The 18,787-nt window shown below is 33.3% G+C and overlaps 1 protein-coding gene across 2 annotated transcripts; it reads right to left on the reverse strand.

Annotated features, from left to right (window-relative positions):
- Positions 1-5,147: 5,147 nt before the first annotated feature.
- Positions 5,148-16,921, reverse strand: LOC127719329 (cyclin-D-binding Myb-like transcription factor 1). Of its 2 annotated transcripts, none has more exons than XM_052225387.1 (3): positions 16,878-16,921; positions 9,415-9,599; positions 5,148-6,545 (listed from the first exon to the last, which is right to left on the reverse strand). In XM_052225387.1, exons 2-3 carry the CDS (start codon positions 9,543-9,545, stop codon positions 5,690-5,692), a joined length of 987 nt encoding a protein of 328 aa, XP_052081347.1. In that variant the 5' UTR covers positions 9,546-9,599; positions 16,878-16,921; the 3' UTR covers positions 5,148-5,689. The 2 variants fall into 2 exon arrangements, with proteins under 2 accessions (XP_052081347.1, XP_052081348.1); XM_052225388.1 differs by having other exon boundaries at positions 16,889-16,906.
- Between the last annotated feature and the right edge of the window lie 1,866 nt (positions 16,922-18,787).

An 18,787-nucleotide genomic window follows, 5' to 3' on the forward strand; every position in this document is an offset into this window, starting at 1 on the left:
CTTTTATTTCCATTCCTAGTGGAAATGATTATATGTGATAACAAGTTTGACATGTTTCCTTTTATCACATCACTTGGCGTCTGTCGTCGTCTGTTAACTTTACAAAAATCTTCTCCTCTGAAACTACTGGACCAAATTCAACCACAATCATCATTGGGGTATCTAGTTTAAAAATTATGTCGGATGACCCCGCCTGCCAACCAAGATGGCTGACATGGCTAAAAATAGAACATAGGGGTAAAATGCAAGTTTTGTCTATTATTTTGAAAACTGTTATAAATAAAGAAAATCTGACAGTGGCAAAAATGTTCAGAATGTTGAGCTCTACCAATTGTCTGTAAACGTCAAAACTGTCAAACGACTTATTATAGGAGTTATTGCCCTTAAATGACATTTACTTTTTTTTTCTTTTTGGCTATTATCTTGAAAATTATAATAGAAAGAGAGAAACTTTAAATTGCTAAATTGATCAGCAAGACAAGATCTATAAATAAGTGTGTGCACAGTCGAAATTGTCAGTCAACTCCTTACTAGAGTTATTGCTCTTTCATGACAATTTTTTCCTGCATTTTTGCCTTATATCTTAAAAATTATAATAGATAGATAGAAATTTAAATAAGCAAAAGTGATCAGCAAGACAATATCTACAATTAAGACAATATGGAGGAATTCGTCTGACATCTCCTTATTGGAATTATTGCCCTTTAATAACGATTTTTATTCTCCATTTTTTTTGCATTTGCTTTATATATCAAAAATTAAAATAGATAATAGACACTTTAAATCACAAAAATGATCAGCAAGGCAAGATCTACTAACAAGTCAAATTTTGTCAATATAGCTAGTAGACTCTCACTCTTTATATGAGTGATTGCCCTTAAATGAGTTTTTGTTTTTACCCTCTTTTGTGTTTTGAGCAAAAACTAAAGAAGATAGAAAGAAACTAAACAGACTAAATGATCAGCAATACAAAATCAACAAAACAGAGATTTTTGTCATGAATTCTATTCTCATCTACAATGTTGGAGAGTGTCCTTTGTTGAATATGCACAAAGACCAAGGTGAGTGAAAGCCTCTAGTTTCCATTCCTAGTTGAAATGATTAAATGTGAGAAAAAGTTTTTTCTTATTATTTTTAGCTCTCCTGTCCAGAATGTCCATGTGAGCCTGTCTCAGTACTTGCCCTGTCATCTGTCGTCCATAAAACTTTTACAGAAATTGTCTCCTTTAAACTAATTGGAGAATAGTCTATTCGCCTATTACCTATTTAATCTGTGATTACACACTTTTAACACAAGTTATTTCCCTTTGCTAATTGTAGACTGGAAATGCAAAGCATGTAAAGTTGAAAGTGATATTCAGACATTTTAACCAAGTTTTAATGTAAAATAATTATTTATATCAACAGTTTTAGCTTAACAAATGATTCAATGTTATTACTGTGACTTGACTGTAAGTGTTGCTCTCCACCTATTGAAGTTTATTCAAAATTCTGACCAAATTGCAATTTGTTTTATCAAACCGAACTGTTCATGAAAGTGCAAGATTTAAAATCTTTACGATTGCAAATAGATAAATTTTCTCTTTCCTCAAGCTTGACATTGTCAATTAAAAATTTATGTCCCTCTTTATGGAAACAACTCTCAAAATGGATTGTTAATTAGTCAATTAGGGAACTTGCAAACAGACTAGTAAACAAACTTGACTACAATCGTCCTTGGGGTATCTAGTTTAAAATAGATTGCAAAGGGTTCTGTAGAACCCTGTATTTTATCTGCTTTTGCTGCTGTCAGAGCAAAAGTGTAATATTGTCTGCAAAAAACTATATCCATTTAACAGTAAAATACGGCAATTTTTTTTTTTAATTACATATTTTTCTGCAGATGCAATTTCATGTTCGTGAAGAAATTTCTGTCCAAATTGAATAACATTCCATGAAGGTTTAACAAATTCATTCATGTCTGAAAAATTGTCGGAAATATGGAGAAAAATATTTTCAAAATTTTGCTCTGGATACTGTCTTTTGACCATAAAAGAGCTTTTGTTCATGCATATTCATACAATTCCATGGAGGTTTGACAAGTATGTCCTGCCAACAAACATGGCCATGAAGGCTAAAAATAGAACATTGAGGTAAAATACAAGTTATGTCTATTATCTTGCAAACTGTTGAAGATGGAGAAAATTTGACATGGGTAGAAATATTAAGTGTTGAGATCTACTAACTTATTATTTTGACCAAAAATGAAAAAAATATAACTTATTGGTTCAATAGTCCATTATTAATTTACAGACTTGAGTTTCCAATCTAAAACTTTTTCCATGGGAAGGAACTCTGTGGTTGGGTAAACTGTATCCTTGCCTAAGCAAGAAAGCAAGCAGAAATAGCCTAGTATGGGATCCAACAATTATTATAGTGCAAGATTTGACAAATAGCTTTCATTTCATAAGTGCATTACATATTTTTGGTAAAAATGGGATCATTAAATAGTTGATTACACAATGAAAATTCATAAAATCTTGCATACATATAAACTTAAGCATGTTAAGGTTATCAATAATCCGTGTCAATGAGGTCAAGGTCAGATGAACCCAGCCAGACAGACATAAACACCTCACAATTAATACCATACACCAATTATTGTTAGCTGATTGATTTTAGTATTTGAGAAACAGACCTAATTAAGAAAATTAAATATTGACCAATGAGCTATAAAAATCAAAGTGATCGAAATCACTCATGGAAAGATTGGAAAAGTAGTTTGAATAATTTCAAATCATATCATCGGTATGGTGTGGACAAAAAAGAACATTAATAAATCACTATTGTATTAACTGCATGTCTTTAGAAGGATAAGCACTTTTTAAGTAAATAAAATGAGTTAAATGTGAATCTATGATTTGCACAACAATTTATAAACCAAATAACGCTCCCTATTACCAGGCATGGGGTAATGCCAATTTGTAATTGTAATGCATGGTAATGCCTTACATTTTTCCAAGTAATTGCATGAATGTGTAATGCAGCATTTTTTGCATTACATGTAATTGTAATTTGATGCATTACTTGAGAAAAAAGTTGTGTAATTTCATGCATTACATAGCATTACATGGCATTACCTTTTTTACATACTATGTATCTTTTACAGATTTTTGGAGATATAGCTAAAGCAGGATTTAAAGGTTTCTGGATTAATTAAGAACATAATCATTTGAGTATTGATTTTTTTATTTGAAAAGCATTACTGTGAAAATGTTTTATTGTTGTCAAAAGATCAATGAATTATACCTTGTCATGATTAAATAATGGAAAATTGACCATTGTCATAAAACACTAGGTGTATATATTTGCTACAATTATACCCTATGGGTAGTGCTCCACAATAAATGGAGGAATATACAAGAAACTGAACTGAACTGAACTAATTAGTTTCTTTTACAATCAATCTTTTCACCATTTTGACACTTAATTGGTCATATTAAAATTAAGCTCTTTGTTTATTACTTAATTAGGCTATTACATGTTTCACCTTTTACATTTTATCTTTAGAAAGAGAACAAATTTTCCAAATGAAGACACTTCTAATAAAGTTTATCATTTATCCTTGTAGAACATGGGACGAGCAGATAGACTTTGAAACGACGATCTTTATTGTCTTCAAAATTAATCTAAAAAGGTTGTTTTGGGGGCATTTTGTAAGTTAAAACATAGGTATACTATATTTCTCCTCCAAGAATTGCTGATTGATTTTGAAAACAACTATCATGATTATAAGACACTGTAGATTAAAAGTTGAAGTCTGTAGAGAGTATTTTAATTAAATTTATAATTCAATATTTTCCAGAAAAGGGCATTTTATGTATTACTGAAAAATTATTACACCAGGGTTTTCGATATCATAAACTAGTCAAAACATTTACTAAATTTTATCATTGGTATAAGGACATCATTCGTAAATATAACTCGACATGCAGACATCTTATACGTTATATTTCACATCCAATCTTTAATGGTAATATTCTTTGCAAAGCACAAAAATGTCAGTATTCACCTCAAAAGCTAACAAAACCTTTAAACAGACTTATTATTAATTAAGAAGGGATATAGTTACGATACTGTTGTCAGGTCATTAAAGATTGCATATTTTGGCTTTAATATTGATTCACTTATAGGGTCTTTGCATCGGAATTAAACATATTTATTCTGAAACCAGTTGTTGGCATGACACGGGTTATGTTCTTCTCATATATTTTATGATGGTATAATACTAAACCCCTAACAGGAGGGATTGTGCCTGATATTCATATGATGAAGACATAATCTTTTAATCAGTTTAACTGAGGTCTGGAGCTGGCATGTCAGTAACTGCTAGTAGTCTGTTGTTATTTGTGTATTATTGTCATTTTGTTTATTTTCTTTTGTTTCCTATTCTGACATCGGACTTGGACTTCTCTTAAACTGAGTTTTACTGTGCGTACTGTTGTGGTTGTTTTTTCTACATTGGCTTGAGGTATAGGGGGAGGGTTGAGATCTCAAAAAACATGTTTAACCCCGCCGCATTTTTGCGCCTGTCCTAAGTCAGGAGCCTCTGGCCTTTGTTAGTCTTGTATCATTTTTAATTTTAGTTTCTTGTGTATAATTTGGAGTTTAGTATGACGTCCATTATCACTGAACTAGTATACATATTTGTTTAGGGGCCAGCTGCTTGCTGCATTGAAGACCCATTGGTGGCCTTCGGCTGTTGTCTGCTCTATGGTCAGGTTGTTGTCTCTTTGACACATTCCCCATTTCCATTCTCAATTTTATTGGAAATTTACCTTATCAACATAAACAATTAAAAAACTTATTTTATTGACATTGCCTTTGACCTATTGACCCAAAAATAAATAGGGCCTTTCTCACTTCATATGTCAGTATAAAATCAAGCTTGGTAAGAAGACATAAAGTTCAAAAGATAACATCTGAAAACCAAAATTTAAAAAAAAATTTGATCTCTGAAATTTTCAATAAAACTATTGAATTATGTACTTGACAGCCTAAATATCTTGCGTTTTATCTAATTCTTTTATTAGGTTGTTCTCTTATCTCATCAATATTTTTCAAACTTCTTGTTTCATTCATACAAAAAACAAAAAGGGGAGATAGAATATCATTTCATATTTAATGTATTTCATGTTTTGCAGAACATATTTTCTCTGATAAAAATGATTAATTACTCATGTGTCCAGAACTAATAACTATTAATTACTCATATACACATGTTTAATTCCAGAACTAATAACTATTAATTACTCATGTGTTAACATCATCGTCATGGTTAATGTCCAGAACTAATAACTATTAATTACTCATGTTTTCAGAACTAATAACTATTAATTACTCATATACACATGTTAATATCCAGAACTTATAACTATTAATTACTCATGTGTTAATGTCCAGAACTAATATCTATTAATTACTCATGTGTTAATGTCCAGAAGTAATAACTATTAATTACTCATGTTTTCAGAACTAATAACTATTAATTACTCATATACACGTTAATATCCAGAACTAATAACCATTAATTAATCATGTGTTAATGTCCAGAACTAATATCTATTAATTACTCATGTGTTAATGTCCAGAACTAATAACTAATAACTACTCATGTGTTAACATGGTTAATGTCCAGAACTAATAATTATTAATTTGGTATGTGTTTATGACTGGAATGAAGATGTCTAATTTCCTCCAACAAATCAGAAAAAGATTTTCTATGGAAGTCAGGTATTCCACTTTTCAACTTATAGAACTGTTTTTGTATATAAGTTGCTGATGGACTGACATCAACAAATGATTGATTAATTTCATTCCAATCAATATCTGTTTCTATAGAATAGTCTCCATTGGATAAAATATCTATCAACAAATAAGAATGTTGTCGCCGCCATTTTGGCATGTGACTAGCATTCCCATCAATATTTTGAAGCTTCCAACGTTTCAAGGTAGAAAAATGTGCCCTGCACTGTTCTTCATGTCTAGTGGGTACTAGCTCTGCTACTGACCTCCATGGAATTTCCAGTTGTTTTATTTCATTCAAGTCTTGTAAACCAGAAACTTCTCGTATGGCTTCAATTAACTCTTCCTCTTCTTCCCCTGTCCAATTCTTGCTCTTTACTGCTTTTTCATGACGACGTAATTTGTCCTGTACTGACTGTCGATCACGTCCCATTTTGTCAGCAATATACTGAAAATTTTTCCTGTGTTTTCTTGACAGTTTTTTTAATTGCTTCATTTCTTCTTCCAAAAATTTTCCATTTTTCAAAGTTATTGTACGTACATCTCGTCGAAGTTTATAGTAACAGGCGTCTGTTGGCCTATTTAATGACCTTGAAATGACCTTAAAAAATTGTGTATCTTTCATCAGAGCAATTAAATCTGATCTTCCCCTCCTGTCTAGTAAATCTAACGGGTCTTCAAAAGCAGAATCATATTTTTCCAGATACCAATTCCAATTTTCTAGCAGTTTTTCCTTCTCTTCATTAGTCCATTTCCCATACCTATAAAATAAAACAAAAGATCACAAGTGTTTATTTAATTATAAATATGACCAGTATAATATGGTTTCTGTGACTGAGCTTTGCTTGAAGAAGTATGCCATTGACTGTCATTCAATTAGATTTATATAAATCTTACCACAAACCAGTGTTCCTAAACTAACCATCAAATAAATGACCAAATGACAGTCAACAAGTTATGCCCCCTCCACTACAGAGGGGGCATAAATTTATGGATACTCCAACGCTCAGAAATATCTGGTATTCCAATCTCAGAAATATCTGGTATTCCAAATCTCAGGAATATGAAGGTATTCAACTTTTTTCAGAAATATGTGGGTGTTCCCACCGCCAACAATGAGTGGGTGTTCCATCTGTCAGAAATATGTAGGTATCCCAACTGTCAAAAATATGTGGTTATTCCAACTGTCAGATATATATGGGTAAGTTTCACTTTCGAAAATATGTGGGTATTCCCACTAGCTTATACTTGTGGGTTTCCTGTACAAGTAGCAACAAAATAAAATTTCCAAGGTCTGCTCCTTTACTTATGATAGAATAATAGGTCCCTTACTCAAGAGAGAATAGGGCACAGAAGGTCTGTTCCCTAACGAATGAGAGAATAATAGGGTCCATAAGGTCTGCAATGTTTCTAATGAGAGAAAAATAGAGCCCAGAAGGTCTGCTCCCTTTCAAAGAGAATAATAGGGCCCAGAAGGTCTGCTCTCTAAGGAGAGAATAATAGGGCCCAGAAGGTCTGCTCCTTTACTAATGAGAGAATAATAGGGCAAGAAGGTCTGCTCCCTTACCAATGAGAGGATAATGGGGCCCAGAAGGTCAGCTCCTTAACTAATGAGAGAATAATAAGGCCCAGAATGTCTGCTCCCTTACAAATGAGAGAATAATAGGGCCCAGAAGGTCTACCCCCTTACTAATGAGAGAATAATAGGACCCAGAAGATCTGCTCCCTTACTAAGGAGAGGATAATAGGGTTCAGAAGGTCTGCTCCTTTACTAATGAGAGAATAATAAGGCCAAGAATGTCTGCTACCTTACAAATGAGATAATAATAGGGCCCAGAAGGTCTGCTCTCTAACTAAGAAGAAAATAATAGGGCCCAGAAGGTCTGCTCCCTTACTAAGGAGAGAATAATAGGGCCCAGAAGGTCTGCTCCCTTACTAATAACGAATAAAAGTGCCCAGAAGGTCTGAGCCCTTATTAATGCTAGAATGATAGGGTCCAGAAGGTCTCCTCCTTTACTAATGAGAGAATAATTAGGCCCAGAATGTCTGCCTCCATTACTAATGAGAGAATAATAGGGCCCAGAAGGTCTGCTCTCTAACTAAGGAGAGAATATTAGGGCCCAGAAGGTCTGCTCCCTTACTAAGGAGAGAATAATAGGGCCCAGAAGGTCTGCTGATTTACTAATGAGAGAATAATAGGGCCCAGAATTTCTGCTCCCTTACTAATGAGAGAATAATAGAGCCCAGAAGGTCTGCTCCCGTACTAAGGAGAGAATATTAGGACACAGAAGGTCTGCTCCCTTACTAAGGAGAGAATAATAGGGTTCAGAAGGTCTGCTGATTTACTAATGAGAGAATAATAGGGCCCAGAAGGTCTGCTGATTTACTAATGAGAGAATAATAGGGTCCAGATGGTCTGCTCCCTTACTAAAGAGAGAATAAAAGGGCCCAGAATGTTTGCTCCTTTTAATAATGAGAAAATAATAGGGCCCAGAAGGTCTGCTCCCTTACAAAGGAAAGAATTATAGGGCCCACAAGGTCTGCTCATTTACTAATGAAATAATAGGGCCTAGAAGGTCTGCTCCTTTACTAATGAGAGAATTAAAGGGCCCAGAAGGTCTGCTCCCTTACTATTGAGAAAACTGTAAGGCTCAGAAGGTCTGCTCCTTACTAATGAGAGAATAATAGGGTCCAGAAGGTCTGCTCCCCTTACTAATGAGAGAATAATAGGGCCCAAAAGGTCTGCTCCTTTACTAATCAGAGAATTAAAGGACCCAGAAGGTCTGCTCCCTTAGTAAGGAGAGAATAGTAGGGTCCAGAAGGTCTGCTCCAAAAGGTCTGCAGCCAGTTGTACGAACGTGTCACTAGTCTAATGAGTCATTAAGTCTTCATTAGCCTAATGCATCATAAAGGCTTAATGAAGACTTAATGACCCATTAGGCTAATGCCACGTTCGTACAACCGGCTGCTGTTCCTTTACTAATGAGAGAATAATAGGGCCCAGAAGGTCTGCTCCTTTACTAAGGAGAGAATAAAAGGCCCAAGAAGTTCTGCAACTTTAATAATGAGAGAATAATAGGGCCCAGAAGGTCTGCTCCCTTACAAAGGAAAGAATAATAGGGCCCACAAGGTCTGCTCATTTACTAATGAGAGAATAAAAGGGCCAAGAAGGTCTGCACCTTTAATAATGAGAGAATAATAAGGCCAAGAAGGTCTGCTCCCTTACAAAGGAAAGAATAATAGGGCCCACAAGGTCTGCTCATTTACTAAGGAGAGAATAATAGGGCCCACAAGGTCTGCTCCTTACTAAAGAGAGAATTAAAGGGCTCAGAAGGTCTGCTCACTTACTAAAGAGAGAATTCAAGAGCTCAGAAGGTCTTCTCACTTACTAATGAGAGAGTAATATGGTAAAGAAGGTCTGCTCTCTTACTAATGAGAGAATAATAGGGCCCAAAAGGTCTGCTCCTTTACTCGTGAAAGAACTAAAGAGCCCAGAAGGTCTGCTCCCTTACTAATGAGAGAATAATAAGGCTAAGAAGGTCTGCTTCCTTACTAAGGAGAGAATATTAATAGGGCCCAGAAGAATAGTATTGTCTATAGATATGGTTTTATCTACAACTTGTACTTTACCTGTAGTAAATTCCTTTTGCTTCCCATTCTTCCTGTTTTTTCTTGTATAAACTGTTATATGGATGGATAAGTTTGTCAGTTTCTTCATCAACAAACAGTGGCCTTCCAAAGGAAGAATTTCTTTTCTCCATAATGCAATAACAATCTCTTCAAGAACCTCAATCACAATTCATATCTTCATAGACCTACAATTAAATAGTAATACATAGACCTACAATTAAATAGTAATACATAGACCTACAATTACATAGTAATAAATAGACCTACAATTACATAGTAATACATAAACCTACAATTACATAGTAATACATAGACCTACAATTAAATAGTAATACATAAACCTACAATTACATAGTAATACTTTAACCTACAATTACATAGTAATACATAAACCTACAATTACATAGTAATACATAGACCTACAATTACATAGTAATACATAGACCTACAATTACATAGTAATACATAGACCTACAATGACATAGTAATACATAGACCTACAATTACATAGTAATACATAAACCTACAATTAAATAGTAATACATAAACCTACAATAAACCTACAGACCTACAATTACATAGTAATACATAAACCTACAATTACATGGTAATACATAAACCTACAATTAAATAGTAATACATAGACCTACAATTACATAGTAATACATAGACCTACAATTACATAGTAATAAATAGACCTACAATTAAATAGTAATACATAGACCTACAATAACATAGTAATACATAGACCTACAATTAAATAGTAATACATAAACCTACAATTACATAGTAATACATAGACCTACATAGTAATACATAAACCTACAATTACATAGTAATACATAGACCTACAATTACATAGTAATACATAGACCTACAATTACATAGTAATACTTTAACCTACAATTACATAGTAATACATAGACCTACAATGACATAGTAATACATAAACCTACAATTACATAGTAATACATAGACCTACAATTACATAGTATTACATAGACCTACAATTAAATAGTAATACATATACATAGACCTACAATTACATAGTAATACATAAACCTACAATTACATAGTAATACATAGACCTACAATTACATAGTAATACATAAACCTACAATTACATAGTAATACATAAACCTACAATTACATAGTAATACATAAACCTACAATTAAATAGTAATACATAGACCTACAATTACATAGTAATACATAGACCTACAATTAAATAGTAATACATAGACCTACAATTACATAGTAATACATAGACCTACAATAAACCTACAGACCTACAATTACATAGTAATACATAGACCTACAATAAACCTACAGACCTACAATTACATAGTAATACATAAACCTACAATTACATAGTAATACATAAACCTACAATTACATAGTAATACATAGACCTACAATTACATAGTTATACATAGACCTACAATTACATAGTAATACATAAACCTACAATGACATAGTAATACATAAACCTACAATTACATAGTAATACATAGACCTACAATTACATAGTAATACATAGACCTACAATTACATAGTAATACATAGACCTACAATTACATAGTAATACATAGACCTACAATTAAATAGTAATACATAGACCTACAATTACATAGTAATACATAGACCTACAATAAACCTACAGACCTACAATTACATAGTAATACATAAACCTACAATTACATAGTAATACATAAACCTACAATTACATAGTAATACATAAACCTACAATTACATAGTAATACATAGACCTACAATTACATAGTAATACATAGACCTACAATTACATAGTAATACATAGACCTACAATTACATAGTTATACATAGACCTACAATTACATAGTAATACATAAACCTACAATGACATAGTCATACATAAACCTACAATTACATAGTAATACATAGACCTACAATTACATAGTAATACATAGACCTACAATTACATAGTAATACATAGACCTACAATGACTACAGACTACAGACAAGAATGACTGTACATAGACAGCAAAGCAACCATGAAGATTTAACAATCATCAGGGCATCGTTGTTCTAATGGACCATTTAAAATATTTCCCTTGTGTATGGTCAATCGTCAAGATGATTTTCTCCCGAAGAAGAAAGAAGAATTATTCATAAACATTCTCAACACGGGATTAAATGATAAATAATATTTTAATTTTTACGAAACATTTTAAAGACTTTACTCCAATTTTAAAATGACATTAGTAGTCTCCCTTGTATTTGTTAACGTCATACTATTGTTAATGTCAATCAATTGTTTTATAACATTTATGTATACAAGTCACATTACATGAAGATCTGTGAAAGCAGTGAAAGCGCTAGTAAAAGTGATGAATTGAAACCGTTATTATCTTTTATTAATTTTCTTTATATATATAAACAAGACTAAATTGAAAACAACGTTCAAACCTATGATTGCGTTGGATAAAAACCGCAATTTTTATACGTGTGCATGCAAAACAAATTTCTTGTTAGAGGGGTCTAAATACAGCACAAACAACATTTTCCAAAAGACCAAAAAGGTGAAAAAGTATATTTTAACAAAACGCATTTGACTAACAGGTCGAACAACAAATGTTCTTAAACCCTGCTGACTGCCATAGGCGATTGCCAAATAAACGGATCACCAATGTAATAAATGGATCTTAATTATAAATATAATACTAAACAGAAAACAATAAACTTGCGGAAAAGATGGTATACCGCAAACAAAAGGTGCAAAGGTTTTTGTACACCATATCCGGATTTCGACAAATAATGTCTCTTCAGTGATGATAGGAATCGAAACCGTATTTGGAAAGCCATACAATTTACCTCAATTTAGGATAGACTCTTGAATTTTGAGGAGTCAAAATAGGATGAACAGATCATATAAACCCGAAGGCAAATATAATACAAGCCCAAACGAAAAATATAAACAAGTCTAAATTGAAAACAACGTTCAAACCTATGATTGCGTATATATATATATATATATAACAGTCTAAATTGAAAACAACGTTCAAACCTATGATTGCATTGGATAATAAAATGCTCCCTGCTGGGGCGCAGCTTGATACGACCGCAGAGGTCGAACCCTGAACAGTTGGGGCAAGTATGGACACAACATTCAAGCTTGATACAGCACTGAATTTGGATTGTAATTAAATATTTGACACAGCATAGGTTTCTGACACAGAATGAATGTGGTCTAAGAACTTAAAAAATTTTAATTTACCTATTAAAACCATATCATTATTAATTGCTTTTATATATAAATCAGAAATAACCAATTTAAAATGGAAAATTTTAAAGAAAAAAAAGGAAAAAAAATCCCCCCCCCAAATTTTTTGAACCCCCTTATGATTCATCACCCCCAAACCCAATCCCAGCCTTCCTTTTGAGGTAAGGTACCTTGCAGTACAATTTCAGAGAGATCCATACACTCAAACACAAGTTAATGTCTGGAAACTAGAAAAATGCTTGTTTTCTAGGCCCCTTTTTGGCCCCAAATTCCTAAATGTTTAGGGCAATTACCCCCAAACTCAAACCCAGCTTTCCCTTTGTGATATGGAACCTTGCAGTACAATTTCATAAAGATCCATAAACTTACACACAAGTTATTGTCCAGAAACTAGAAAAATGCTTGTTTTTTTGCCCCTTTATGGCCCCTAATTCCTAAAATTTTGAGGGAATTACCCCCAAAATCAATCCCAGCATTCCCTTTGTGGTATGGTACCTTGCAGTACAATTTCAGAGAGATCCATACACTTGAACACAAGTTATTGTCTGGAAACTAGAAAAATGCTTATTTTTGGCCCCTTTTTGGCCCCTTATTCCTAAACGTTTTGGGCAATTACCCCAAAACTCAATTCCAGCTTTCCCTTTGTGATATGGAACCTTGTAGTACAATTTCATAAAGATCCATACACTTACACACAAGTTATTATCATGAAACTAGAAAAATGCTTGTTTTTTGCCCCTTTTTTGGCCCCTAATTCCTAAAATTTTGAGGCAATTACCCCCAAAATCAATCCCAGCATTCCCTTTGTGATATGGAACCTTGTGGTACAATGTCAGAGAGATCCATACACTAACACACAAGTTATGTCTAGAAGTTACAAAAATGCTTATTTTTGGCCCCTTTTTGGCCCCTAATTCCTTAACTGTTGGTACCATAACCCCCAAAATCAATCCCAACCTTCCTTTAGTGGTATTGAACCTTATGGTAAAATTTCATTGAGATCTATTCACTTAAACTAAAGTTAGAGTGCGAAAACCAATGTGTGTTCGGACGACGACGACGACGACGACAACGACGACGACGCCAACGTCATACCAATATACGACCAAAAATTTTTTAATTTTTGCGGTCGTATAAAAACCGCAATTTTAATACCTGTGCATGTAAAACTTTTTCTTGATAGAGGGGTCTAAATACAGCACAAACAACAATTTCCAATAGACCAAAAAAAGTGAAAAAGTCTATTTTAACAAAACGCATTTGACTAACAGGTCGAACAAATGATGTTCTTAAACCCTGCTGACTGCCATTGGCGATTGCCAAACAAATTGATCACCAGATCTAACAAAATGGATCTTAATATTAATTTAATACCAAACAGAAAACAAAAAATGTGGAAAAGATGGTATACCACAAACATGAGGTGCAAAAATTTGTACACCATATCCGGATTTCGACAATTAATGTCTCTTCAGTGATGTTAGGGATCGAAACGGTATTTGGAAGGCCATACAATTTACCTCAATTTAGGAAAGACTCTTGAATTTTAAAGAGTCGAAATAGGATGAACAGATCATATAAACCCGAAGGAAAATATAATACAAGTCCAAACGAAAAAATATATAAAAGTCTAAATTTAAAACAACGTTCAAACCTATGATTGCTTTGGATAAAAACCGCAATTTTTATATGTGTGCATGTAAAACAAATTTCTTGATAGAGGGGTCTAAATACAGCACAAACAACAATTACCAATAGACCAAAAAAAGTGAAAAAGTCTATTTTAACAACACCCATTTGACTAACAGGTCGAACAACTGATGTTCTTAAACCCTGCTGACTGCCATTGGTGATTGCCAAATAAATGGATCACCGATGTAAAAATGGATCTTAAGGATGTTCGCTACTCTTGTTTTTGACTTTTTGTCAGATATTCGGAATTCTCTAGTTTTATCCATGTTAGTGCCAATAAAAATTTTGCCCGTTAACCCTCACTTTTCTTTTCATAATCTTATTATATATTGTTTAAAAAGCCATTTTTGAAAATCTTATATAATCCTTGTTATTTTTTCCCAGTATTTGAAAGAAAAAAGGTGCCCATGTTAAATACATGAAAAATCTAGAGAGAAACATTTCCCGCCAAATTTTCAATGGCTTATATCTCGAAAACAAGCACACGGACCCTTCATTTTTTTCTGCTTTTTTAGTTCCTTTATGTATATACTACAAATTTATAACAGTCTTATAAAAAGCTTGTTATTTTTAAACAGAGTAGCGAACATCCTTAATTATAAATATAGTACTAAACAGAAAACAATAAACATGTCTCTTCAGTGATGTTAGGGATCGAAACAGTATTTAGAAGGCCATACAATTTACCTCAATTTAGGAAAGACTCTTGAATTTTAGAGAGTCGAAATAGGATGAACGGATCATATAAATCCGAAGGAAAATATAATACAAGCCCAAACGAAAAAATATATAAAAGTCTAAATTGAAAACAACGTTCAAACCACAGGCGCTTGTCTCAGAATTTTTTTCCCCTATATACCTTAATATAACACAAGGTACTTAACTCGCATTTTTGAAAAATGTCACCCGGTCGCGTAATTCCATTATATGCCGATTTCTCAGTTGTCAACCCCACTAAAACTTGTTATGTCGTAAATCTAAATTGATTTTTCTACACAATGGTGTATGACATGCCTACTTCAGTCTGTGCCAAACGCCATCGGTCAGAAATACACGAAGGTCCGCCCTATCGTATGTCAGTTCCAGTCCGTATGTCGGGTGCCTCACTGTCTCGGTTCTGTGTCTTATAATAGTATTTTGTTTAGGCGACGCAATGATCACCTTCCGGAAATCATTACTTCCATTCTGGTACGTATGTACCGTGTTTTAAACGTCTCGGTTCTGTGACTTATATTATTTTTGATGGCAGATGCGTGCGCACAGATCAGAAATGATAACTTCTGTGTAAACATTTAAAAATGTTTAAAAATGTTTACGCCTAAGTATTTAAAAGGGGATCCTGGCAAGCAATTAAAACGCGACAACTTTATTTCTGAAGAGGCCAATTGGTCTTCAGTGTTGGCTTTTGCTCGTGACTCTTAGTTTTACAATGTTCCTGTCAAATTAATATAATAGATTCTAATAAATTTAATATATACAAGTATAACAATTATTTTTATTTAATAAAATCAGCTGCTTTCCTGAAATGCAAATTTACCATGAATATCATCATAAAACAATAAACAACACTAAAATCTTATTTAATTGATTTTTTTTTTTCGGACAGACAAAAATCTGTTCGGTCAGACAAAACCTACAACACTGTCTGACCAAATGTCAGACACAAATCAAAAGAGTTTGGCACAGACTGCTACTTTTGTTTTCGGAATCATCAGTAGCTATCCTACCCAAGTATGTCAATCGTAATTATTTCGTCTACCGACGCCAAATTGGAAACCTACATCTCGCAGTAAAAGGTATCTTCCCATTCTCTTTATATATCTCGGTTTCTGATTGGTCAAATTTTATGGGAAGGTCTTTATGTTTCTCAGAATTATCTGATCTTATTTCATTTCATACGTAAAGTCCAGAGAGAGTCTGAATGACATTGACGTAATGGGAAAAATTTATGTCTAAAAAAAGAAACTTGTAACTTATTAGACATACAACATATATAACACTTGTTAGATATTTTTTCATAGTATCTTATAGTATACAATTTTACTTACCATTTGCTTACTGGGTGATAAGTTCTATTCAGAAAAAAAACTAAATAAGTTTTTTTTTAAATAATTTTTATAATTAATCATTTACTGCGAGTTTTGTGTTTCCAATCTGACGTCGGTACACGAAATAATGACGATTGACATACTTGGGTAGGCCTACTACTGATGATTCCGACAACAAAAGTAGGCGTGTTATACACCATTGTGTAGAAAATCAATTTAGATTTACGACATAACAAGTGTTAGTGGGGTTGACAACCAAGAAATCGGCATATAACGGAATTTCGCGACCGTGTGACATTTTTCAAAAATGCGGGTTAAGTACCTTGTGTTATATTAAGGTATATAGGGAATTTTATTCTGAGACAAGTGCCTGTGGTTCAAACCTATGATTGCGTTGATATATATATATATATTGAGTTTATAAGGGAAATTATAGTTTACATTTCACAAACGCAACTTACATTTTTTGTACCTGAATGAGCTTTCTTCAAAGGGGAAAGGAAACGATCTGCTGAATGTGCGTATGTTCTGTATCTCCCGCCTTTTTAGGAGCACCAATATGGTGCACAGAAGGAACATTAAAAGTATCATCACTATGATCAAGGACGTATAACTAACATAATATAGGTCCTTGCTATGATGGGTATAATAAAAAGATACAGAATTTGTTCATTCTTTGCTAAAATGCAGTTGATCTGAGATGAATTTGACTATTATTTTCCGGGCCTTCGGCAATATAGCTCCTAACATAAGTTACGATGTTGTGTTTTGTGTATTGGTTGTTTATCTTTTTGTTGGTTTTTGCCATGGCTTTTTCATCGACTTATACGTTTAAATAACCTTTTTCCTCCTGCTCCTCTCTTATCTAACTATTTATACATCCCTAAATATCCAATTTGGCTTCAGCATTCCTGATGGAGCGGGTATATCTAGAAAAGCCGGTTATAGAGACACACACAATTTGTAAACTATGATACAAAAACAAAATAGGTCATCGTGCTGTTTCTTAACTACTTGTGAAAATTATCAACTTATGTAATGACTGTACAGAAAAAAAATATTTGAATAGAAAGACAATCTAAATGACAAAATTAAAGAAAATATGGTGTTAATATGATCCTTTTTTCTGGCTATAATACAAAACAGAAAAAAACATACTGTACATTCCATTTAAAAAAATCAATTATCTGAGCTACCGCCCCTTGTCGAATAAAGCCTTTGAATGATCCAAACAATTTAAGAATCCTGTTTGCAAAAAAACACGGTCTGTTAATAGGATAAATCTTACACTTCTTTTAATGAAAAGTCATACAAATGAATTGCATTCAGGTATGTGTCATCTGTTTATTGAATATTATCAATTCCATATTAGAAATCTAGCCTAGGTCGATCGCGTACTCCTATTGTACGATCCAAAATGGCTGATGGTCCACAACTACACTTAAGCACTATTCAGATACAGATTAATGTGAGCATTTGCCATACCCAATTCCATAGCCTATCAGTTTTCTGTCTCACTACCAGAAATCTAACATTAAGCTTCCCTATAACAGATCAATATACACTTAGAAATACAATAACGCGACAGAGGAGAGGACGACTACGACTCAGACAGACGGACATGACCGTACTATGGTACGAAAATGTATCCTATGGTAAATCCCATTACCCAAATAATACGGATAACTATGAACATGTTTATCACAAATGTACATTACTTCCGACTTATTGACAATGCTATGTTTACAAATGCTAAACGTATAAACCTCTAGAACCTTTACTGATTCAAGACAAGGAAAATCACGTCCTAATAGTATCATATAGCTCATACCAAATTTCTGTTTATCCTGACCAGCTGATCACCTTTAGATCGTTTAATTACTTTCAATCGAGACAAAACAAATAGAACCAACTAAATTTTATTACCGTACACCCGAAAACATTCTTCTTGTATCATTTTTAATTTTAGTTTCTTGTGTACAATTTGGAGTTTAGTATGGCGTTCATTATCACTGAACTAGTATATATATTTGTTTAATAACTTTAATAATTTTGTTTTTTCTACATTGGCTAGAGGTATAGGGGGAGGGTTGAGATCTCAAAAAACATGTTTAACCCCGCCGCATTTTTGCGCCTGTCCCAAGTCAGGAGACTCTGGCCTTTGTTAGTCTTGTATCATTTTTAATTTTAGTTTCCTGTGTATAATTTGGAGTTTAGTATGACGTCCATTATCACTGAACTAGTATACATATTTGTTTAGGGGCCAGCTGAAGGACGCCTCCGGGTGCGGGAATTTCTCGCTGCATTGAAGACCTGTTGGTGACCTTCTACTGTTGTCTGTTCTATGGTCGGGTTGTTGTCTCTTTGACAC

This window comes from Mytilus californianus, unplaced genomic scaffold (genome assembly GCF_021869535.1).
Source record: "Mytilus californianus isolate M0D057914Y unplaced genomic scaffold, xbMytCali1.0.p SCAF_11, whole genome shotgun sequence".
In the NCBI taxonomy this organism is placed as follows: Eukaryota; Metazoa; Mollusca; class Bivalvia; order Mytilida; family Mytilidae; genus Mytilus; species Mytilus californianus.